The sequence below is a fragment of the Ochotona princeps genome, chromosome 24 (assembly GCF_030435755.1).
Source record: "Ochotona princeps isolate mOchPri1 chromosome 24, mOchPri1.hap1, whole genome shotgun sequence".
Lineage (NCBI taxonomy): Eukaryota > Metazoa > Chordata > Mammalia > Lagomorpha > Ochotonidae > Ochotona > Ochotona princeps.
Genome location: NC_080855.1, coordinates 934,478 through 960,648, shown reverse-complemented (window position 1 = coordinate 960,648; position 26,171 = coordinate 934,478). Strand labels below are relative to the sequence as shown.

The 26,171-nt window shown below is 39.1% G+C and overlaps 1 protein-coding gene across 1 annotated transcript in view; it reads left to right on the top strand.

The window, feature by feature from the left end:
- The window catches only part of LOC131483200 (cytochrome P450 3A6-like), a 53,830-nt gene that overhangs the window by 7,495 nt on the left and 20,164 nt on the right, over positions 1-26,171 (top strand). The window contains exons 2-7 of the mRNA XM_058680606.1: positions 1,697-1,790; positions 3,875-3,927; positions 6,692-6,791; positions 17,469-17,582; positions 17,926-18,014; positions 19,860-20,008. Coding sequence (XP_058536589.1) covers positions 1,697-1,790; positions 3,875-3,927; positions 6,692-6,791; positions 17,469-17,582; positions 17,926-18,014; positions 19,860-20,008 — 599 coding nt within the window. The remainder of the gene's footprint in view (positions 1-1,696; positions 1,791-3,874; positions 3,928-6,691; positions 6,792-17,468; positions 17,583-17,925; positions 18,015-19,859; positions 20,009-26,171) is intronic.

Here is a 26,171-nt window from a genome sequence, read left to right as displayed (position 1 = left end):
ATACTGAGTTGACAGAGCATTGGTGCCCTATCCTGCCCTGAAGATTAATATCTCAAGAGGTTATTGATCATACTCACTTCATACAGAACATGTCATATGTATTCCATAATTTATGCACCTATTACTGTGAAGAAGAGTGGAAGATTCTCATTGCTAATAGAGTGGCTGTATATGTGAAATCATTTATAAAAAGTATATACTTTGGTAACACTTGCTAAATTTCCCACCGTGTGACCATCCATGTGAATTTTGCAGCTTCAGCCTTTAAGTGGTTTCCACTTCTTCTGCTTCTCTTCCTCCAGTCTGCTATCTCAGTGTCACTGTAGTGAGCATTAACAAGGATCCAGGACCTCAGATAATGGAGTCTATATAAGACAGAAAAATCAGGTTACAAGCATATATGTCCTGAAGTGCACTGGCCGCCATGGTTTTGGTTCAGAGATGGTTGAAAGGCAGAAGAAACAAAATTGGTGCTTTGTGACTGAACATTTTAAAAAGAGTGAATGTGTGTGGTGTTGCATTTACAAGGTGAGTATCAGCAGTTGTAATTGTGATTTTCATGAGAGAAGGCATGGCTTAGGTATGAGTCCTTGAGTGTTAGTTAAGAGAAGATATGCATAGTTGCATTTTCCCAAGTTCAGAACAGCTAGATTGTCTTAAGAAAATCCTTACATCATGCCAGGCACGATAGCGTAGTGGTTAAGGTCCTCACCTTGAACATGCAGGGATTCCATATGGGTACCAATTCTAATCCCAGCAGCTCCACTTCCCATCCAGCTCCCTACTTGTGGCCTGGGAAGGCAGTCGAAGATGGGCCAAAGCCTTGGGACCCTGCACCCATATGGGAGACCTGGAGGAATTTCCTGTCTCCTGGCTTTGGATCAGCGCAGCACTGGCTGTTGTGGTCACTTGGAGAGGGAAGTATCAGATGGAAGATCTTTCTCACTGTCTCTCCTCCTCTCTGTACATCTGCCTTTCCAATAAAATACATAAATCTTTAAAAGAAGAAAAGAAAATACTTACATTGCTGAAAATTGTTCACATTTTTTATGGCCAATGAAGCCTGAAAGCACAACTTTAATTTTGTGGAAATGGGGATGTCAATAACTCATTTTGAGCAGTTTTCTTCCTGCTCATATCTTTCATATAGGGCAGTAACCCAAAACATTAATTTATATATATATTGTGTAAAGGCAGATTTAAGAAGGGTCATGACCTAAATATGATATGGGTTATAGAAACAGAATATAAAGTCTAAAATTGGAAAGCAAACTGCAAGAATAATGACCTCAGACTCTTAGTGATTGCCATATTTGTTGGAAGCAGTTATGTAACAACTTGTACTCAGAGCAAAGAAAAATTATTTTATCCAGTATGGACCCAGAACAAGAATCCTCACCTTATTTATGAGTGAATGAAATACCTTGGGGGCATTCCAGCCTGAACCTCTCAGTACCAGTCATTTGGGGAAGATTTTCAGGGACTCAGTCCAGGATTGGGACTTTAAAGACTTCAGAGTCTTTATCAAGTCATGACTTCTTGGTGGAGTTGTGGTAATGAGGAAGCAGGTAATGAGTTCTGCTGTTAATCATTTGGCTATGTGTTACCTCCCTGGCTTGTTTATTCTGGTATCTGAGCAGTTGTCCACTATAAAAATTTATCACACCTGTGACGTGATTCCTCCTTGACTTTACAGATATGGCACCTCTACACATGGACTTTTTAAGAAGCTGGGCATTCCTGGGCCAACACCTCTGCCTTTCTTGGGCTCACTCATGGGTTACCGCAAGGTGAGTATCATTTGAACTGCTACTTTTCTTCACATATTTGCATAGACTGTTGTGGTTTATGAAATGGAGTTCTCCACAGGGGACAAATTTTAATTTGCTAACTTTCTGACAGATGTGTGGATCACTTCCAAGTGATGGAGAAGTTTAGTCTGGGCTCAAAATCCTCATATTTGCCTCAGTAAAAGAGGGAATTTGGGGTCTGGTGTGGTGGCCTAGCAGCTAAAATCCTTACCTCGAATGTGCCAGCCTCCCATATGGTCTCTGGTTCTAATCCTGGCTGCCCTGCTTCCCATCTAACTCTTTGTTTTTGGCCTTGGGAAGCAGTTGAGGATAGCCCAAAGCTTTGGGACTCTGCACCCATATGGGAGACCTGGAAGATTTTCTGGCTCATGGTTTTGGTCCAGCAAAGATCTGGCCATTGTGGTCACTTGGGGATTGAATCATCAGACAGAAGATCTTCATTTCTGTATCTCCTGCTATCTATCTATCTATACATTTGACTTTGCAATAAAAATAAATAAATATTTAAAAAGGGAATGTCTGTGTTTCATCAACACTCAATGTTCAGCTGCAACTTGATATTTACACTATGTGAGCACTATGAAGAGAACTTTGAGTTTTGTTTGGCAGTTTCTCAGGAACATATAACCAAGCTCGGTATTTGGACCGATGCAGCACGTGGACCCCATGTTGACTCATGAAGCTGTGTGCTCTAGATTCCAGTTTTGCTGATTGTAGCAGAGGTCATAATAATGTTTAGTCTCTTCTTCATGCACAGCTTAAAAACATGTTTACTAGGCACATAGCTATATACCACCAGAATATTGGATATATGTTATTTGTTTATTTGCTAACAAGTAGTTGGGGGAGAGGAGGGTCAGCTTTGATGTGCTTTTGTACTCTGCAAATGCCTTCAATATCCATGACTACACTGGGTCATAAGCTCAGAAGTTCAACTGAATCCAGGCCTTCTGAGCAGAATGGAGGTACCCTGTTAGTTGAGCCATCCCTCATGCAGCCTAGGATATGTAACAGTGGAAATTTAAAGTGAGGAGGCAGGCCCAGATATGGGACACAGATACTCAAATATGAGAGAGAGATAACTTAGCTGCTATGCTGGAATGCTTGTCCCTGTGCATTTATCAATTGCTTGGTCAGGGCACAACTAGGTAGCCTAGCAGTTAAAGACCTTGCCTTGTAACGCAGGGATCCCATATGGGCACTGGTTCTAATATTGGTGGCTCTGGTTCCCATCCAACCCCCTGCTTGTTGCCTGTAAAAGCAGTAGAATATGATCCAAATCGCTGGGACCCTGCACCCGTGCAGGAGACTCAGAAGAGACTCCTGGCTCCTGTCTTTGGACTGGCTCAGTTCAGGCCAATCCGGTCACTTGGGGAGTCACTCATTGGATAGAAGTTCTTCCTCTCTGTGTATCTGCTTTTGTAATAATAATAAATACATCTTTAAAAAATAATATGCTGGGTTCTGTGTGTAAAGGTGATATCTGTTCCTTTTGCCCATATTCTGCTCCAAAACTGGTAGGTGAGTTCACATGCATTCTTTCACCAATGCACTTTCTTACTCAAAAACATACGCATGACTGACATACATTTTTGAGAAAAAAGAGGTTAACTGGTGTCTTTAGTATCTTAAATCTGCCAGAAGTCTAGAAATTTTGTGAGGTTTAGAGCAGTGAGTAGATGGGTCCCTAGGACCCTCACAGTTTTCCCCAAGTCTGTTTCCTCAAGCGCTTATGGAGGAAAATATTTGCTGGTTTAGGAGATTTATGGAGACCACAGAGGCCCAGAAGAATTCTTCATAGTGACAAGTGCTGCATCATGTCTGTAGACAAGGTTAAGCCACCGGGTTTCCACAATATTCAGGGAAACTCAAGACTGCCTTTGAATTCTGCACTTCAAATGTCTTTTCCTTTTTTCTCCCAGGAGTCTGCAAATAGGAGATTCTGGATAATTAAAGTATAACAGCATTAAGCTTGCTGCCATTGCAATTGGTTCAGTTTACTTGAAATGGAGATCAAGTTTACTCTGTTTACAATAATAATCACATTTCATTTCCCTTCACAGGGCATGTGGCATTTTGACATGAAATGCTATAAAAAATATGGAAATAAGTGGGGGTGAGTATTTGGAAAAGCTTCCTCATTCTGGTGAGGTACTCACTGTATAAGGGACAACCTTAGCTCAGAACCTTTTGATATAAGCTTATCCAGAGTAAAGTTGTAAAGACTTGTTCTACCAAGGACTGCATACACCCCAGGTGTCAGTGTCTGAATTTGGTGTAAATGTTGTAGGTCATCAACTTTTCAGCTGTTGTTGACCAAGGGACCCCAGTCCGAACAGGGCATGGTTGTTATATATTTTGGCTGCTTTTGGGTCAATAATTGAGTATAATACATTTTCCAGGACATTCTAATATGCTTTTGTGGCTGTGTGATAGCATATCTTCTGTCTGTTGATTCTTTTTAACAAAATATCTAAATCCCATTAAAAAAGATTTTATTTAATATGTGATTTTGAAAGAATGATTATTGGTCAAGCTGGCATGATGGTATAGATGGTTATTCCTCCACCTATTAGTCTTGGCATTTTATATGGACTCCAGTGTGTGTCCAGCTGCTGAACTTCTGATCCAATGCTCTGCTGACTGCTTGGGAAAGCAGTGGAGAGAGGCTCAGAAACTGGGGCCCTGACCCCCATGGGAAACTAGAAAGAAGCTCCTCTTCACATATTTGCTTCAGCTCAATTCTGGCATTTATGGCCAATTGGGGAGTGAATCAGAAGATTGAAAATTTTCCTTTTGCATCATTCCTTCTCTCTTTGTAGAATATACCTTTAAAAAATGAATGAGTGAATTGAATTCTTTAGAAAAAAGAGAAGAATTGAGAGGTACAAGTAAATGTGTTGTATATATACATCATATCTATGCAATATATATGCATATATGTATGTATTAATCTCTGCAAGTGTATGATTTATTTTTAGTTTTCAAGAATTTAAACCGAGAGTTTTAGTAAAAATAAGTATACAAATTGTTTTTTTCTCCTGAATCTATAGATTAAACATAGGGTTATTTAAGCTATTTGGTCCTCTCTTGGGTTGATATGCTTGATGACATACTGGGCACACTTTTCATTTTTATCATTTATAAAGAGGTATAACTGATAGGCTTGAAATCTATGCACAAAATGGGAGACTTTGTCTCTTCCTATATATATATATATATATATATATATATATATATATATATATTCTTTTTTTTTCAGATCTTGTCTCACTAAACTCTTAGAGCTGGTTCAGGGGCTTCTGAGGTGACATGGCCTACAAAAGTGTTTTGCTATAATGGGAGAACATGCAGCATTGGACCTCTTTTCACTCAATCCTAAATTCCCCTTAATATTTGTTAGTCTTAAGTGATTCACTTGCATTTATGTTTTACTTGCGTAATATCATTTTTAAGAATTGAGAGACACAAAAAGAGAAGAGCATCTCTGCCATGTATTGTTTCATGCCACCAATGCCAAGGAATGTTAGGGTTTGTCTGGTTGCGGATAATGGGTGGTAGGAGGAAGGAGCCAGGAACATATTCCAGATATCCCAGGAGAGTGACAGGAAGCAACCACCTGTGTAATCACCTTCTTCACCTCAGGATCTTCTTTGGCATAATATGGAGTCTGGGGTTGGATCTTCAAATTGAACTCAGCCAGCGCAGTATAGGATGTGGTGACTGATTGCCATTGTCACTAGTAGGGAAATGCTCACTCCTTTATTTGATTTCATGTTGTTGCAAATTTTGTTTTTCTTCCTGTTCTTAATCTTGTTTTATGGATTTCATTTAAAGGTATGTATAGTAGCTATGTAAGAGAGACAATCATATCCAGACATGCAGACACAATGCAGTATGCATCTCAAGTTCAAAATCACAGATGGACTCACAATGAAAGTGTTACATATACCATAACAATAGGATGCTGGACTCTCTGCTACTCTCGATACATATAATATCAGGATATTTACATAGCAGAATGTTGGACTTGTGACTGTTTATGAAGGACTTTAGCATAGTAATATAGTGGAAGAGTAATCTAAGCGTTTATGGAACTGTATCATAAAATAACAAAACAAGAAATTGAAAAAAATAATGAAATACATGATATTACAAAAGGGTTTGTTGAAAATATATATGATGAACAAACTATGCATTAGTTGAAGCTTTACCTCAAATTCAGCTTATCTTTTACTTAGTGAAGTTTGAAATTATCTTCTTTTTTAAGTTCTTTGAACCTAGATCTAAAAATGCTCTAAAATTCTTTCAAAATGTTTATTGATCATGTTTTCATAATCATAATGGCAGAGAGAAACGGAGAGAGATTTTCCTTCTGGGGGTTCACTCGTTGTGTGGCCCAATAGCTTGTATGAGACCAAGGAAGGCCAGGAGCCAGGAGGCTTATTCAATCTTTCACATAGGTGTCAGGGCCTCAAACTCATGGGCCATCTTCTGCTACTTTCCCAGGCTGCTACATGGGAGCTGATTCTAATGTGGAGCAGCTTTTCTGGTGGTGGTTTTCTATTGCTATGCCACAGTGGCAACAATCTAGTATTATTTCTGTATGTGTGATTTTATAATGAACTATTTAGTTTTTAAATTTATTTTCCTTTTCTTGAGTGATCTTGCCTTTATGAAGACAAGTGTGTCTTCTGTGGTTGGAATCTTACGTACATCCTACTCTAACTTGAACCAAAAAGAGATGTTGCTCTGTGTTATACAAAGGGAGTTTGAGAAACATGACACTAGCATCAAAGTGTGGTTCCTGGATTAGGCTTGCTGTGGTGGTTGCTGCATTAGGCTTGCTGTGTTTAATCATTTCTGTTTTCCCATAATAGATTGTTTGAGGGTCGGCAGCCTGTGCTGGTCATCACTGATCCAGAGATGACAAAAAAAGTGCTGCTGAAAGAATGTTACTCCAGCTTCACAAACGGAAGGGTAGGAATTGCTTATTATTCAAGTTTAATTATTAATTGTTAAGCTTCTATTCTTAGATATTATATAGTAACAAAATTACCAGGGAAGTTTCATGAGTGTTTCATTTTGTTTTTCATTTCATTTTGTAGTTAGTTTATTTCTCCAGTGGCAAGTAGAGAACAAACATTACTCAGGTCAGGTTTCATGTTTCACCTCTCTCTCTCTCTCTCTCTCTCTCTCTCTCTCTTTCTCTCTTTCTCTCTCTCTCTCTCTCTCTCTCTCGGTGTGTGTGTGTGTGCATGTAGCTAACCACATGGAACACATATGTAGATTTGTGTAACTAGCAGCACAAACAAGATCAGAATTCTTTTATTACGGACTCCCTGTTACTATTTTGTTGGAGCCACAACATGCATCTCATCCATTACTTTTAACAGATTCCTTATAGGAATTTTTACTTTTTTATTATATTTTGCCTAATGTTTATTTTATTTTTTCAAAGGAAAAAATATTTATTTAAATTTTCAATTTTTAAGCTGTTTTTTTGATAAAGTTTAGTTGGCACTAGAGTCTCTCTTTCCTCTCCCCCAAGTTCTCTCTCCTCTCCTCTTTTATCCCCTCCAGTCTCACAACGTGTGCCTTGCATGAATTTTCCCAAGTCCATCATGTAGCCACTGGAGTGTCTCCCAACCATGTAGGAGACAATGTCCCTCTTATCACTATAGTTTGTACTGCCCATAAATAACAAAGATCTAGTTTTCATTGTACCTTCATTAGGGCCCTGGGATACAAGAATGAACTCACAACAAAATGACTCATGCATGCCTTTTGTTCATTGTGCTTTTGATATCAAATCTAAAAATTATTTGCCTAGGACTTTTTTTTTTTACAATTTTATGGCTATGTTTTATGCATATAATCTATTTTGACCTAATATTTATGTCACATTTGAGGTTTAGACTAGAGTTAATTTTGGACTATGTGCTACCCAATTGTTTCAACACTCCTTCACTCACTTCCTCAAATTGCTTTATCACCTTTGAAAATCAGTTAGGAGTGATTGTGTGGGTCTAGGTTTCATCATCTGTTCTGTTGTACTGATCACTTTGTCTAATTATCCAATAATACCATAGTGTCTTGGTGATAGTAGCTCTGTAATAAACCTTAACATGTAGAGTGAATTCTCCCACTTTATTTTTCAGAACTGGCTTAGCTGTTCTTGTTCTCTTGTCATTCCATACAAAGTTAGGATAGTTCATTTTTATCTACAACAAACCACAGATGAACTGTGTTAGAGTCTGTGTCGTTAGAGTTGTGAGTCTGTCAGTCTATGAACATAGCATGCCCCTTCATTGTGTTAGGTTTCTTGGATTCCTTTCATTAACATATTGCTATCAGTATATATATTCTATCGATCTATTTATCTATTTATCCATCTATTTATCTCTATATATCTATATCCACATCTATATCTGTATCTGTTAAACTTTCAACATAAATTGTTTATTTTTATCAGAAGTGACTGCAATTGTATTTGCATGTTGTCTTCGTAAGTTTTTTTTAACATATTTTATTGCATTTCCTTTTTTTAAAACTAATTACATTGCATTGTGTGATACATTTTTTTATGCACTGGGATTCCCCCCACCCCTCCCAAAACCCTCCCCCCATGGTGGATTGCTCCACCTTGTTGCATTTCCATAGTTCTAATTCAATTGACATTCTTTCATTGGAGGTATTTATCAAGCATAAAGTCCAGCATCTTATTGTCCTGGTAAGTTCAATGGTTTCTTGGTGAGACCATCTCTGGTCTGAAGGTAGAGCCAGCAGAGTATCATCCCAATCCATTAAAAGTCCCAACATAATATTTCCAACCATTTACAACATTATTGAATTAATTGACATGGTATTGATTAACCAATATGTTAATAGGAAATGCAGGTTCTCAGCCACAACCTGTGACTTCTTCATAGACATTTCAATTTTGGTTTACATTCAACCGTATTCTATACTGTCTCATGCTTATTTTAATTGTAGTCTTTAGCAGTTTATAGCATTGAAACATGATTTCCCTGAACCTGGCTGTTTTTTGGGTGGATCTTCCATCCGATGATTCACTCCCCAAGTGACCATAACGGGCCGGTGCTGTGCCGGGAACCAGGAACCTCTTCCAAGTCTTCCACACAGGTGCAGGGTCCCAAAGTTTTGGGTCATCCTCGACTGCTTTCCCAGGCCACAAGCAGGGAGCCGGATGGGAAGTGGAGCTGCCGGGATTAGAACCAGCACCCATATAGGATCCCGGGGTCTCCCATGTAAGTGCAGGTACCAGATGACTTCATCATTCACTGCTGTGTCTCTCGGGTATATGCAGGAAGCTGGATCAGAATGCTGCTATAGCATGTGAGGGCTGATATAGGATGTCAGAACTGCAATGAGTGAGGGTTAGCATGCAGTGCCAAATACTGGCCTCACAATAGGTTTGTAGTCTCAGAGGTATTATCTACTTTAAAAAATGATCATAATAAGTATGTTTTTGGTTACATATAGTACATTTTTAAATTTTAGTATGATATTTCAATAAATGTAGAATCAACTGATCAGGTAGTTAACATGATTACATGTTAACATGTTTAGTCTTTAATTTTCTAAATGATTTTTCTTTTTATTGCATTTCATTTTTTTAAATTTTATTTTAAATTCATTAATTACATTGTATTATGTGACACAGTTTCATAGGTACTGGGATTCTCCCCACCCCTCCCCAAACCCTCCCACCATGGTGGATTCCTCCACCTTGTTGCATAACCACAGTTCAAGTTCAGTTGAGATTCCCCCATTGCAAGCATATACCAAACATAGAGTCCAGCATCTTATTGTCCAGTCAAGTTCAACGGCTTCTTAGGTATACACTCTCTGGTCTGAAGACAGAGCCAGCAGTCTATCATCCCGATCAATTAAAAGCTCCAACATACCATCAGCAAAAATTTACATCACCATGGAATTAATTGACATAGTAATGAGTAACCAATATGTTAAAAGTAAATGCGAGTTCCCAGCCACCTTCTGTGACCACCTCATTGACATTTCAATTTTACTTTATACACAACCTATAACATTCAAAACACAACATGTTATACATAAGATCATATCATCTTAAATTAAGGCAAACATGTGGTATTTAACCTTTTGGGATTGGCTCATTTCCCTTAGCATGATGGTTTCCAGTTTGGCCCATTTGGCCACAAAGAAATGCATTTTGTTTTTTTTAATAGCTGAGTAGTATTCCATGGAGTAGATGAACCATAGCTTTCTTATCCAATCCTCTGTTGATGGGCATTTTGGCTGCATCCATGTTTTTGCAATTACTGATTGTGCTGCTATGAACATAGGAGTGCATTTTGGTTTCTCATAAAACAAGTGTTCTGGATATATTCCTAGGAGTGCTATTGCTGGGTCATACGGTATGTTGAATTTGAGTTGTTTGAATATTCTCCATACTGATTTCCATAGAGGCTGAAACAATCTGCAGCCCCACCAGCAGTGGAGTAGGGTTCCCTTTTCCCCGCAACCTCTCCAACAAGTGTTGTTGGAGCTTTTATTCATGTGGGCCAGTCTTACTGGCGTTAGGTGGTACCTCATTGATGTTTTAATTTGGATTTCCCTTATTGCCAGGGAACTTGAGCATTTTTTCATATGTTTATTTGCCATTTGGGTTTGTTCCTTTGTGAAGTGTTTGCCCATTTCCCATGCCCATTTCTTGAGTGGCTTGTTTGTTTTGACATTTTGGTTGTTTTGTAGCTCTTTGTATATTCTGGAGATCAGCCCTCTATCACCTAAGTCGTGTGCGAAGATCTTCTCCCATTCTGTGGGTTGCCTTTTTACTTTGTTGATTGTTTCTCTAGCTGTACAGAAGCTTCTTAGTTTGATGAGGTCCCAATTGTTTCTTTTGGTCTTGATTTCTACTGCATTTGGAGTCTTTTTTAGGAAGTGAGGGCCTACCCCTAAGTGTTCCAGTGTGTTTCCAACATTTTCTTCCAAAAGTTTGGAGGTTTCTGGATGTAGGTTTAAATCTTTTATCCATTTGGATTTGATCTTAGTATATGGTGAAAGATGTGAGTCTATCTTTTTGTTTCTGCAGGCTATCAACCTGTTGTCCCAACAGCATTTATTGAAGAGACCTTCCAATTTGCCTGGGTTGTCGTTTGTCTTTTTGTCAAAGATTATTTGGCTGTATCTGTGTGGGTTCCCTTCTGGTGTTTCTATTCTGCTCCATTGATCTTCTTCTCTATTTTTTTGCCAGTACCAGGCTGTTTTGATAACCACTGCCCTATAGTATGTCCAGAGGTCCGGAACTGTGATTCCCCCTGCTGACTTCCTGTTCTTGAGAATGGTTCTAGCTATTCGTGGTTTTTTGTGTTTCCAGATGAACCTTTGAATCATTGTTTCCAGATCTGTGAAGAATATTTTGGGCAATTTGATTGGGATTGCGTTGAATGTATATATTGCTTTTGGCAGTATAGACATTTTAATGATATTGATTTTACCTATCCAGGAGCATGGGATGTTACTCCATCTTTCTAGGTCTTGTTCAATTTCTTTTTTAAGTAGTTTGTAGTTTTCTTCAAATAGGTCTCCTACATTTTTGGTTAGGTTAATTCCCAGATACTTCATGCTTTCCTTTGTTACTTTGAATGGTATCTTGCTGGTTAGATCTTTTTCCAACTTGGGGCTGTTAGCATACACTATGGCTGTTGATTTTTGTTCATTAATTTTGTACCCTGCCACTCTACCGAACTCTCGTATAAGTTCTAGTAGTCTCTGTGTTGAGCCTTTTGACTCTTCCATATAAAGAATCATGTCATCTGCATATAGTGAAAGCTTGACTTCTTCATTTCCCATTTGGATTCCTTTGATTTCTTTTTCTTGTCTTATGGCCTCAGCGAGTACCTCTAGAACTATGTTGAATAGCAGCGGAGAAAGCGGACATCCCTGTCTTGTTCCAGATCTCAGTGGGAAGGGTTCCAGTTTTTCTCCATTCAGTATGATGCTGGCTTTGGGTTTTTCATATATTGCTTTGATTATGTTGTGGATTTTTCCATCTATGCCTACCTTGGTTAGAGTCTTTAGCAGGAAGTTGTGCTGAATTTTGTCGAAAGCTTTTTCTGCATCTATTGATACTATCATGTGATTCTTGTTTTTCAGTTTTTGGATGTGGTGTATCACATTTATGGATTTCCGAATGTTGAACCATCCCTGCATTCCAGGGATGAATCCTACTTGATCTGGATGAATGATCTGTCTGATGTGTTTTTGAATTCTGTTGGCTAGGATTTTGTTGAGAATCTTAGCATCAATGTTCATCAAAGAGATAGGTCTGTAGTTTTCTTTCTCTGTAGGATCTCTGCCCGGTTTTGGGATTAAGGTAATGTTGGCTTCATAGAATGAGTTTGGAAGGGTTGCTTCCTTTTCTATTGTTTTGAAGAGTTTGTAGAGGATTGGGGTTAGTTCTGTTCGGAATGTTTTGTAGAATTCTGGAGTGAAGCCATCTGCGCCTGGGCTTTTCTTTGTTGGGAGGTCTTTAATCACTGATTCAATCTCTGCTTCAGTTATTGGTTTGTTCAGGTTGATTGTTGCCTCTGGGCTGTTTTGGCAGGTTGTGTGAGTCTAAGAACTTTTCCATTTCTTGGTGGTCTTCTGATTTGTTGGAGTACAGTGCTTTGTAGTAATTTCTGATTATGTTCTTAATGGTTGTAATGTCTGTTGTTATGTTGCCTTTTTCATCTTTGATGCTGCTAATTCTTGCTTTCTCTTGTTTTTTCTTTGTCAGACGGGCCAGCGGGGTGTCTATTTTGTTTATCTCTTCAAAAAACCAGCTTTTTGATTCGTTGATTGTGTGTATGGTTTTTTTTATTTCTATCTGGTTGATTTCCTCCCTTGTTTTGATGATTTCTTGTTTCCTGTTGCGTGTGGGGCTCATCTGCTGCTGCTTTTCCAATTCCTGGAGGTGTGTGGTTAGTTCCTGTATTTGGCGACTTTCTTGGGCCTTAACATGAGCTCCAATTGCGATGAGTTTACCCCGTAGCACTGCTTTGGCAGTGTCCCACAAGTTTTGGAATGTTGTATCAGAGTTTTCATTGGTTTCCATAAATTTTTTGATGTCATCTTTAATTTCTTCCCTGACCCATTGTTCGTTTAATAGCATATTGTTCAACCTCCAAGAGTTTCTGTATTTCCTTGGGCATTTTGAATTGTTGATTTCCAGTTTCATTCCGTGGTGGTCTGAGAGGGTACATGGTATGATTCCTATCTTTTTGAAGTTATTTAGATTTGCTTTGTGTCCTATCATATGGTCGATCCTGGAGAAGGTGCCATGCACTGCTGAAAAAAATGTATAATCTGTGGTCTTAGGATAAAAAATTCTATAAATGTCTACCAAGTCTATTTGTTCTAATGTTTGTATGAGCTCTGTTGTTTCTTTGTTGAGTTTTTGTTTTGTTGATCTGTCTATAGTTGTTAGCGGGGTGTTAAGATCACCCACTATTATTGTGTGTGTATCTATGTCTCCCCTTAAGTCTGTAAGTAGTTGCTTCACAAAGCTAGGCGCATTGGAATTAGGTGCATATATGTTCACGATTGTAATTACTTCTTGATGGGTCAGTCCCTTCACCAATATATAATGTCCTTCTCTGTCCTTTTTGATGTCTGTCAGCTTGAAGTCTAGGTCATCTGAGATTAGAACAGCTACACCAGCCTTTTTTTCTCATCCATTGGCATGAAATGTCTTTTTCCATCCTTTCACTTTAAATTTCTTACAGGATTTTCTGGTTCGATGTGTCTCTTGTAGGCAACATATAGTTGGGTGCTGTTTGATGATCCATTCCGTTAATCTATGCCTTTTGATTGGTGAGTTTAAGCCATTTGTGTTTAGAGATAATATTGAGAGGAATTGGTTTTGGGCTGCCATGAGTGTAAGTGTGCAAGTGTGTATTTGCGACTATTAGAGTTTCTGATTGGTTGACTTTTCTTGTATGGATTTTAGTGGGGAGGTCTTCCCATTTGCCATCTTTGATTTTGGTTTGTATTTTTTATTTCTGGGTTTAGCACCTTCCTGAGGAGATTTTCCAGAGCTGGTTTAGTGTTGATGTATTCTTCGAGTTTCTCTTTACTGTTGAAGTATTTGATTTCATTCTCCAATATAAATGAGAGCTTTCCTGGGTACCTTATTCTTGGTTGGCAGTTGTTTTGTTTCAGGATTTGATAGGTTTTACCCCATTCTCTCTTTGCTTGGAGCGTTTCTTCTGATAGGTCGGCTGTGATCCTGATTTCTCTTCCCCTGAAAGTAATCTTATCCTTTTTTCTTACTTGTCTTAGAATGGTTTCTTTGTATTCACTTGAAGGTAGCTTGAGGACCACATGTCTGGGAGACAATTTGTTTGGGTCGTTTCTACTGGGGGTTCTTTGTCCTTCCTGGATTTGTGCTGGATTTATATTTCCAGTATTCTGGAAGTTCTCCTGTATTATCTCATTGAGCACCCGTTACAAGCCTGTCTCCTTTTCCACTCCTTCGGGAAGGCCTATTATTCTAATATTTGATTTTTTGAGGTTGTCTTTCATTTCCTGTATGGACCTATTGGCTTTCTCTAGATTTGTCTCCAACTGTTTGATGAGCTGCTGCCTTTCATTCTGATTGTCTTCCAATTCTGATATTCTGTCTTCTGCTGAGTTCATTCTGTTGGTTAGGCTTTCAATTTTGTGCTCTATATCGAGGATTCCCTTTTTGACTTGATTTATTTCTGCAGTGATATGGTTTTCGAATGCCTTAGACTCTTCCCAGCTCTTTTCACTCTCTCTGACGAATTTCATCATTAGCTTCTTAAAGTCCTTATCTGATAGTTCCTCTATGTCTTCATCTTGCATCTCAGATATTGAGATTAGTTTTTGGTTGTATTGGGAGGGAGTGCTTGATCTTTCCTCTGGGTCATTGCTTTTTCTGATACTTCTCCTCATTGTGTTTTTGCTTCTTGTTGTTTTGAGATTTTAGCGGTGATTCAGCTGAGCCGGCTCTGGTTTGGGGTCTCTGGCTGAGCCCAGCAGGGCTTACTGCCTGAGTCACCAGCTGCTTTCAGGGTCTGTAGATCACAGCCCCGAGCTGGGTCAGGAGGCTTTGTGGGCCAGCCCTAGTGCCAGGTCCCTTCCCCTGTGGCTCCCTCTCAAAGGCAGTGCCCTACAGATTCACTCTGCTGAGCCGCGCCTGGGCTTTGGGTCACAAGGCTAATACAGCGGGGGTCTCTGCCTCAGTGCTGAGCCGAGACTCTCCTTCAGGGCTTGAGGTTAGCACAGCAAGGGCTCCTGTTGCTCGGAGTCTAAAATCCCCAACCCCGGCCTGTGCTGGGCTGGAGATCTCCATGGCCCCAGTGCCAAGGGCTGCAACACTGCAGGCAGGTCTTTCGGAGCGGGCTCCTGCTGGGAAAACCTGTCCAGCCAGTTCAGCTGAGCCCGCTCCGGTCTGGCCTCTCTAGCTGAGCCCAGCTGGGGACTCTGCCCTGAAGAAGCCACTTCCTCAGCTGCACTCTCTCAAGGGTGGAAGCGGATCTCTGAGAGGCACAGAGCCCTTGAGGTGAGACGTGCCCCCACTAGTCTGCTCCTCTGCCCAGGACGTGAGGCCCTGTCGAGCGTTGCCCAGCCTCTGGGGCTCCGGGCGAGTTCAGCAACAAGATCCACGGACTCTCCCGCAGCCAGTCCACAGCTCGGAGCCGATATGGGGATCTCTGAGCCCCAGTCCCACAGCGCCGCTCCTGTTCCCTCTGCACTCTCCCACAGCCGCTGAGCAGTGGGTAGGCAAGCCTCTGGGAAATCTCCCCTGCTTTTCCTCCACTTCTGCAGGGATAATGCACCCAGTGATCAGTCCAGTAGCCTCCTCTGGGGGCTCCTGCCTTCCAGGGGACTGGTGCCCCTGTCGGTGTGGACGCCTATCCTTCCAGCCGCCTCTGTTTTCCCTGGGGCGGTTGAGCCTCTGCTGCCTTCCCCCTGCCTGGGATCGTGACTCACCAGGTTTCTCGCAGCGTGCTGTATTTTCTTTCCTACTTTTTGCAGCTGTTCCTTCACGCTGTGTAGATCTTCTTGCTTTAGTGAACTCCAGTGACCTTCTTGCTCTTCTCCCTACAGTTTCGCGCCTCCTGGCCTGTTTCTCTGCTGGATCGGCTCCCCTCCTTCCCTACTCTACCCTACACCAGCTCTCTGCAGTCGGCCATCTTTTTCAGTCCATTATTGCATTTCATTTTATAACATCATTTCATAGGCTCTGATGTTTCCCCATCCACTCCCTGTCCCTTCCTTCCATGGTGAATTGCTCCACCTTATTGCAGTATTACAGTTCAAACCCAGGCTTGTTTCTTTCATTGCAAGCACATATGGAGGATTTCTCTGCACACCCTTTCCAACAGTGTTCTGTGCCTCAACTGGTGACATATGCCTTGTTAAATGATTTTTCATTTAAACATACCAGAAACCTGTTACTGAAAAAGATGGTGGCAGGAGAAAAAGAATGAAACAGAGGGTGAAAGAGAGCAAGAGTGAGACTTAGAGCATGAGTGTCCGTCCATTGGTTCACTCCCAAATTACCGCAATGGCCAGAGTTTGGCACTTCTGAAGCTCAGAACCAGGAGCTTCTTCTTGATTTTCCACATGGATGCAGGAGCCAAAACACTTTGGTCATCCTCCTTTGCCTTCCTCTGCCATTAGCAGGGATCTGAATCATAAATAGCACAGTAGGTGCAGTTATGGGGTCCCACTGACACTGTTCTTTATGTTTTCTTATATTTTTCTTTATGCCAGGGCCTATGAGTTCTTTTCTTTCAGTGTTTCATTCAATAAAAACATATTTTGTTGTGAAGTATAGATGTGCCACTCTGTATCAGATGCTGAATTTTATTGCAAAACAGTGTTATGGTGCCCGCCATTCAACATTCTTCTCTATTTCCTCTTGCAGTGCTTCAAAGCCTGCAGCAATCCCTCCTTTTCGTTCAGAATGTGTTATAAAACTTCTACACATGAGAGAAACATTTGGCGTTTGCTTTTATGTGTAATGTTTATTGGTTTTAATAAAATAAGCTTCCATTCCATCCATTGTGTTGTAAATAACAGGATTTCAGTGTTTAGTTCTTTGCTTGATACTATGATTTCCTGGTTTGGAGGGAATAAATATCTCAAAGTAGAGTAACTAAACCTAAATGAAATGCAGTTTTACTTTTCAAGGAAAGTTCTCTTCTTTTATCAGTTGTTGTTCATGTGCATGCTTTTGTGTATAGAGTACGGCAGAGTGGAAAACAAAATTGTTTCAAAGAAACATACAGGATTTTTTGGCCATCTGGATGTCCACCAGCAATTCATTTCTGTTCTGCTCTATATTAGAGGATGTTTCTTTTTCTGTTTAGTCTCCTGGAATGACAGATTCTCTGATATATGACAAATTGATTTTTTTATAGGACAAAGGAAATAAATGCCTCAGACCACAGCACATCAACTCTCTAATGAGGTTAGGCATTTGGAATAATATTTATTGAGCACATAATCTTAGCATTCCTACTGGTAGACTTCTACTAAATACTTTGATATGGCTGATGTGTGTGTAATAAACATTTACAACAGTAATGGTCTTCAGAACTTATGCTGGACAAAATGTATTTATTTGAATTCTAGTCTTTTGGGCCACTGGGAATTATGAAAAATGCCCTCACCAATTCTAAGGATGAAGAATGGAAGAGACTTAGAACACTGCTGTCTCCAACCTTCACTAGTGGAAAACTCAGAGAGGTAATAAATTAGTATATGTTTAATTAGAAACTTAACTGAAACTGGGAACAATTGGAAAGAAAATCCTAGTCCAGTTGAAGGGGAAATTTACTGTGCCCAAGTTTGCTTAAAATGACCTCTTGTGTTTATAACATAGGAGAGAATGGCATTTATTAAAAATGTTGGTGAGCTACCTCTGCTTTGGTAATCCAATCCTTTTGACTTGAACATTTGCTTTTACAGCGAATTATGTGGTATATATTTAGACATTATATCACTTCTGCTTGCATTAGACAACTATTTCCTTTTGTGACTTGGATCTCTGAATCTCACTGTGGCTGGTGTTGTATGTGTGTGTACTTAGATGTTACCCATCATTTCCCATTATGGAGATGTGTTGGTGAAAAACCTGAGTCAGGAAGCAGAGAAAGGCAAGCCCGTCAACTTGAAAGAGTAAGTAGGAATGTATTTGTGGGGATTCAGGTCTCTTTCAGTGTATGGCATGGAGTTGAAATTTCTCTTCTGGAATCCCTAGAGTGAGCATACAGAAGTGGTTATGTTGTGTTAAAACTCCAGTTATTCAACCAGAAAGGGTCACATACAACACAAACGAAGTTGGTGACAGACTGGTTTTTCTTGGAATAGAGCACAAAATACAGTTACCAGCTTGGCTGTCACTTTGACTATTTGAGAGACAAAATTCATGCGTAGAAGCTTTTTTTTTAAAGATGGTATGGAATTGGGATTGAGAACTAAGGGAAGAATTTGGTACAAATTGGGAAGCAGGGTCTATGCCAGGAGAGTCCCAGTGTGTGTGTAGGAAGAACCAAAACACCTTCATGGAATTGCTGACTATATTAGAAAAATGCTAAATGTTGAAGTATATCTTTTACTTCAAATTTCTTGAATATGTGGAGAGAGAAGGCCCAGAAAAGTCTTTGGGGGATGGCAAGAAAATAATTTGTTATCTAAACTTGAATATTTATTTATATATTTATATTTATTTGGTGTGATCAGAGGCCTAGAACGAGATATATTCTGTCTCCTGATCCTAAATATCTGCAGCAACTAGGGATTAGTTAAGCTTAAGCCAAGAGCTAGGGATTCAATCTTGTCTCAAGTGGGGGGTGGAATGACACAAATGCCTGACTTACTACATGGTATCTCCAAGAACATGTATTTGCTGGAATTTATTATTGGAGCTGCTATTTGGACAGAGGACTAACATATGGAATATGGCATCCAAATTAACATCCTTACTTTGTAATATTTGCTCTCCCAATCAGCATGGGCTAACTTTGAATTATTCATGAGTAAGCTTTGTAAACTACGAATTCCTGGAGAAGCAGATAGCATTTCACACAGTAATGAATTCTTCTTGTTAATAAGTTAAGTGGAGAGTTATTATATTTAATTTAACCACGGTTGTCCTTTGGTTTACCTTTTAAAGGGAATTCTACCCTCAGGGCCACCTCAGATTCTGGAGATGGAAAAGAGGGTGTATTTTAGAGCTTTGTCATGAATGGAGAGAATGATTAATTGTTTTGCAATTCAGATCAGAGTGTTGATATTTAGTAATGTGTTAGGAAAAAATCATCTTTCCAGATAGTTTCTAAGGTGAGGCAAGACCTGGATGAGCGCCACCTTCATGACTCCCAGGGAAGAGTGAATTATTCCAGCTATCCTGCTAAAGCTTAGGTCTTATATCCAAATACAGCACAGAGTTCTGTAACCTGTGTGATTATGGTCTTTAAATCTGTTTGAGCTTAGATGCATCTTTAATTTTACTATAGTCCCTGCTACCCAGGGCAAAGACAACTGTATCTTCCACCCTTGATATGCTTGAATGTGAGTGATAGTAGTACTGATCATTCTGATGATCTAGGTGGTAGTTCTATTTTTTATAAAGATGTTTATCTCGATGGGAGAGAGAGAGAGAGAGAGATCTTCCATTTGCTAGTTCACCATGCTAGGTTGTTTGAACTCATGCATGTCCTACATGTGTAATAGGGAACCAAGCTGTTAACCTACCATCTTCTGCATCCCAGGATATGATAGCATGAAGCTAGATCAGATGTGTGGTCGGCTGGATTTGAAGCAGAATTTTGACTGGTGATATGTGCTTACTAAACCTAAGCCACTGAGCCTCAATGCCTGCCTCCGGATGTGGTCCAGGAACTGTTTGGCTGTCTGCCTGTTGTGCTTGACATGTGCTTTCTCAGCACTTCCTGCTGCATGTGTGGCTCAAGAATGGCAAGGAGGTGCTGGTTTTAATTGTCCTTGTATCTCTCCCCACAGAATCCTTGAGGCATACAGCATGGATGTGATCACTGCAACATCGTTTGGCGTGAACATTGATTCCCTTAGAAACCCGCAGGATCCCTTCTTGAAAAATCTCAGGAGACTATTAAATCTTAATTTGTTTAGTCCTTTACTTTTCTCAGTTAGTAAGTATTGCACCATTTCTTCCTCTTCTGAAAATATGTCTTTGAGAAATACTTCAGAAGCAACAATGTACCTGTTTTAAATGTACAGTTAAGTCATCATTGTCACCAATTCTAGAATATTTTTGTCACTCCAGCAATTCTGTTCCTTGTCTCATCACTCCTTACCCCTGTATCACTAATCTTTTATCTCCATAAATTGGCTTTTTCCTTAATTGTGTTCAAATGGAATCGTGTAATACATGTTCCCTTGTGATTGGCTTATTTCAATCATTGTTAGGTTCTCAATTTTTTTCTGTGTTGATGTGTGTGTCATAACATCATTTCCACATAGCAGCAAGTAATATTATTCCATTATGTAACTTTCAGTATTTTTATCAATGGATTCATTTGTTGTTGGACATTTGAAATTGTTATTGTGTTGGCTTGAAAACTGTGTTCATTGTTTGAAAATTCAAGTTAAATTTGTGATTTTATATCCATTTCAATATTTCGAATATAAGTTCAGTAGTAGAATTAGTGGCAATAATTCTATTTAGCTAATTCAGTAACTTTCAAGGGTTTTCCATAATACTTGTATAATTTTGCTTTCTCACTTGGAGTATGTAAGGTTCCAATTTTTTCTCTTCTTTGCCAGTGATTGACTCTTCCATCTTTTTCATCATATAGCATTTATTATGAATAGAATTTATAACCCATGTTGGTTTAAATGTTCATCCTCAAATTGATAATCACATTAACCATCATTTACCATTTTCATGTCTTCTCTCAATAATTGTCTACTCAATTTCCAGTGCCATACTATTTGAATTATTTTTTCTGTGTTTTTGAGTTGCAAGAAATCTTTATATTTTAGATATATTCTCTTTCCAAATAAATTGTTTGTAAGATTTCTCCTGATTTTTATCTTTTACCACTCTTGACAGTTTCTGTGTAAGTGTGAATCATTTTTGTTTATTGCAGTATTATTAATTTCTAAATAATTTTTATCTTATAATACAATTCCATAGGATCTTGAATTTATTCTACCCCTCTTCAAATCCCCACTACTCTGATCTCCCATATATTATTGCAACAGTATATTGATTAATAAGCAATAATACAGCACTCATTGTGCTACATAGATATATCTTGATCCTGCAGGTATAGAAATGGCAAAGGGTGCAGCATCCTACTTTTTCCTGTTCTGTGGGTATCGTTTACCTATATAGATAGCAGCTGTGTAAGTGCAAATGATTAAATTTTGGTAATGTACGATTTACGTATTTCCTTTTATTGCTTGTGATTTGGGTATCAATTCTAAGAATCCATTGCCAAGTCTGAAACCATGAACTCAACCCTCATGGCTTTTATGCTAGAATTGTATAGCTTTATATCTATTGATGCATTTATAGCTGTTTTATAGCTGTTGATGCATTTAAGGTTTTAAAGATTTATTTTTATTGATTTGGATGGAAGAGTTCTAGAGATGGTTGGGTGTAGAGGTGGGAACGAGGGATTGAGAGAGAATTTTTCATCTCTGATATGGCTTATTTCCCAAATTGCCTCGAGTGCTGGGGGCAGGACAAAGCCAAATCCAGGAGTAGGAGCTTCATGAATGTCTTTAAATGGTGCAGGGGCCTGAGGACTTGTGCCATTTTCTGCTGCATTTCCAAGGTACATTAGCAGGAGCCTAGATCAGAATTGGTGCAGCCAAAGCTTGAACCAGGACCCATATGAGATGCCTCTGCTGCAGAAAATGACTTAATTTCTCAGAACACGGTGCCAGCTCTTGGAATTAGCTTTGTACAGAATGATAAATAAGGGTCTGACTCTTTTCTTTTTGTCTGTGTCTATCCAATTATGCCAGCACTAAATGTTGAACTGAATAGCCCCCTCTGTTTTATGGAAATAAATCATTCACTTTATTCAGTAGAAAAATGGAAATAATGTTCACTTCTGGACTCTACTTCTGTTATTTTGATCTCTGTCTATACAGAAGGCCACATTTGCTGTGGTCTTATAGCTTTCTGTATGTTGAAATAGGGAGTTATGAAAGAGTGATTTTTCATATGCCAGTTTCTTCTTAAATGGCCATAACATCTGGAGTTGAGCTAATCTGAAGACAGCAGTCAACATCCTTTTCTGGCTGTTGCAGAGATTCATGTATTTATTCCAAAATCAGATTTACAGGAAGGAGGAAAGACAGAAAGTAAGATTGCCCATGCACTTGTTCACAACACAGGTGACCATAATAGCAACGGCTGAGCTGATCCAAAGCCAGAAGCCAGGAGATTCTTCCCTGGATTTCCATGCAGGTACAGGGTCCCAAGGCGTTGGGATACCTCTACCACCTTCCCAGGCCACAAGCAAGAATGGGTAGAAGAGCAGCAGGAATACAAACTGGTGACCATATGGGATCCTGGCTTATGGAAGGCAAGAATTTCAGTCACTAGGCTATTCTGCCAGGCTCGATTGAGTCATTTAATCTGCAGACAGATTATTGATCAGGTTGCCACTGCACAGGCCTTGATATCTAATGTTATTATCAGAGTAATATTAGTTTCATAGTATGAATCTGGAAGTTTATATTATTCCAAATGTTTTTTTAATTAATTAATTTTATGATACAGTTTCATCAGTTCTGGAATTTCCCCTACTTCCTCCTAAATCACCTTCCCTTCATTAATACCCCTTTTAGTATTACAATAGTATGTTTCATCATAAATAGTCCATCATTCTGCTATTTAAGTGTATCCTGACAATGTAGGTATGGAGAATGGCAGACAGCCATCATCCTATTGTCAAGATATATTTAACAGTTTCATTGAAAGTCCACTTGTAATTTGAAAGCAGAGTCGCATACTGCATTGTATCTTGATGCCTGTTCATGAAAGTCTGTACGACCTAGTCATTAAATATGCCCTTAATGAAAAGCCATAGCAAAATCAAGAACAGGAGAAATAGAGAAAATTCACACCATGAAGTTAAATAACATGCTACTAAATGACCAATGTGAAAATGAAGAAATGAAAAATAAAATAAAAACTTTCTTGAGGAAAATATGCTACTACGTGGCCTATGTATCACTGAATAAATCTGCAGAAAAAAAAACTTCAAAAAAAAAAAAAAGAAAAGAAAAAAATCACAACTCATTAAATGTGTCCAAAACAGCATTAAAGGGGACATTTAAAACATGAGATGTTTACAAAGCAATCAAAATATCTTGAATAAATGATCTGATAAAGCATCTTAAGGATTATTAAAAAGGAAAAAGTGAACAGGAAGCAGGAAATGATAAAAAAATCACATCAAAATAAATTGAAACTGAACAAACTACACATTGCAACAGGAATGAGCAGTTTTTATTTTTATTTTTTAAAAAGGTTTTTGGTGATGTTTTTAAGTCAATTGAAGTAGAAAACGTGTAGAATCAGGGCAAAATGGGTGAAACCATTGTGTCCACATTTTCCTTTCCTTCTTCCTGTATATGGGGAAGGAGAAAGTAAAGGGAGAAGCCACACCCAGCCTCCAAAACACCTCAGTACCAGAGGAATGGGGCATGGTACCCGATGTCATTGCAAAGTCGTTGAATTGGAGCATGCCTCAAGGGTTCTGCTCAAGAGGTTTCAACATTGATCTCAGAGATGCAAGGATGAGGATATCTTTCCAAGGTTCATTGGTTGGCACAGTCCACCTCTAAGTTCCCACTGGCTCTGATATGTGCTGTCATGCTTCACTGGGGTAGTCAACCAGATTGTTCTGAACTCTTTCCTCTGCTCTGGTACCAGGTGTCCTCCGTAGGCTCCAATGGCCTGACATATCCTCCATGTTCTTCTGAATATGTTGTCCAATGTTCTGTCAAAGCCACTGAGGAGACCCAATTGGGACACATGCACTCCATTGACAGACCACTGGTACTGCTGCTCTCCCCATGGTTGGAGTTATGAGTCTAGCAGTTTTGCTCTGGGATCCTTAAAGTACTCTTGCCCATGCGGCATCAGACCAAACTCTTCTGTGCGTGCCCACTTATAGGAGTAGATGTTGTTCTTTCACCCATATCATCCTATGTTCACACTGATAATTGCACTTACTAGGTCAGATCCATCTCGAGCCCCCTTTATTTTTCAGTTTTATTTAATTATTTATATGTTTTATTTTTATTATTATTATCATTTTAGGATACAGTTCCATCAGCCCTAGGATTTCCATTATCCTGAACTCTAATCCCACCCCACCCACTGAAGTCCCCCATAGCATTACAACAGCATAGTACATAATAGACTGTCACAAATCCATCCTTGTGGGCATGAGCAGCATCCCATTGTCAAGGTACAGTTTCAACAGTTTCACTGGGAGTGCACTCTCAATCTAGAAGTAGAGTTGCATACTGCGCCCGTATCCTCACATCTAAACATTTCATTCTCCACTACACAGTTAGTGTAAACCCCCCAAAGTGAAAGGCCACAAAACAAAATCAACAACAGGAAGAACAAAAGAAATTTAAAACACCATGATGTTAAGTAGCATGCTACTGCATGACTAATGTGTTGCTGAAGAAATAAAAAAAGGAAATAAAAAACCGTCATGAAGAAAATGATACTACTGTATGACTTGAGTCGGTGAAGAATTTAATGAGCAAAAAAAAACGTGTTTTGAAGAAATGAAATTAAAACAACAAAATCCATGAGATTTAGTTTCCATTGATCTTTGTTGGTGAGATGTATCTCCTGTCGGTAACAAATAGATGGGTTTTGCCTTTTTAATTCAGTCTAATTCTCTATGATATTTGATGAGTTTGAAAGATTTACATTCAGGGTGAATATAAATAGGTGGCAATGTGGTCCTGTCATTTTAGCAATGTGTTCTTCATTGATTTAGTCTATTGTTTTTTACTGTGATGTTCTTCACATTTGTCTTTCATTTTGGTTGGGCTATTCCTATTTTTCTGTCAAGAGAACATCTTTAACTAGCCTTTGTAGGGCAGGTTTGGAAGAGGCATATTTGTTTAACTTTTATTTATTGTGGAAGAATTTTTATTTCATTCCAAATACAAAGGACAACTTTGCTGTGAACATTATCCTGGGCTGACAATTCGTTGCTTTTAGAATCTGGAATATGTTGCTACATTCTCTTCTGGCATGTAGAGTTTCCTGTGAGAGATCAGCTGTCAATTTAATTGCCATTCCTCTGTATGCCAATTGATTATTTGCACTAGCATATTTAAAGATTTTTTCCTTATGTTCGATTGAGGAGAGCTTGATTTCCATGTGTCATGGTGAAGATTGCTTTTGTTCAACCCTGTTCAGAGTTCTGTGCCCTCCCAGAATGTTATTTCCCATTTCTTTCTGCAGATTATGCAAGATTTCCTTTATTATATCTAAAATACATTTTTTAAACCCAGCTTCTCTTTGTGTACCTTCTGGGACTCATAACAATTATATTTGTCCTTTTAATAGTGTCTTTCAGTTTTTGAATACTTTTTTTACCTTGACCCAGCTTTGCTTGCAGCTGTCTGTTTGCTTCCCCTTGCTGAAAGAAAATATATTCCAATTCTGCAATTCTTTCTTCTGCTTCCTTCATTCCAGTTTGGAGATTCCCCACTGTACTTTTAATTTGCTTCACCTTTTCTTAATTTCTGATATATCAGCTTTCATTTGATTCATTGCTGCTCTATTTCCTGTGTAACATATTCCTTAAACTGCTTAAACTCCTTCTTTGAGTGCTTCATGTTGTTGATAAGAAGCTTTATAACAAGTGTTTTGAATTTGTTATCCCCCATTTTCTCAATGTTTTCTTCAATGATCCCTGAGGTTGGCAAAGGTGTTTGCTCCTCTGAAGGGAAGTCTTCATTAATATAACTTGTGCTTTTGTGTCATATTTTGCTCTTGGTCATTTTGCTTCTGATTATCAGATTCATCTCCATGGGGCAGATTTCCAAGCTCTGTCACCCACAGGTCTGCAACTCAACTTACTTATTGCAGCTGGCACACGGTTGTTAGTTTGCAGTTACATTTGCCACTTCCTCCAGCTAGTCTCATATCTTTGCTCTTGTGCTAGACTTCTACCATGGTCTGCATATCTCAGCTCCTGGCTCACCACTCTATATTTCCTGTAACCCTGCACTATTTTTGCACCATTGTCTGTTGAATGTTTCTCCCAGTTTCAATTAATGTAATTCCCCAGA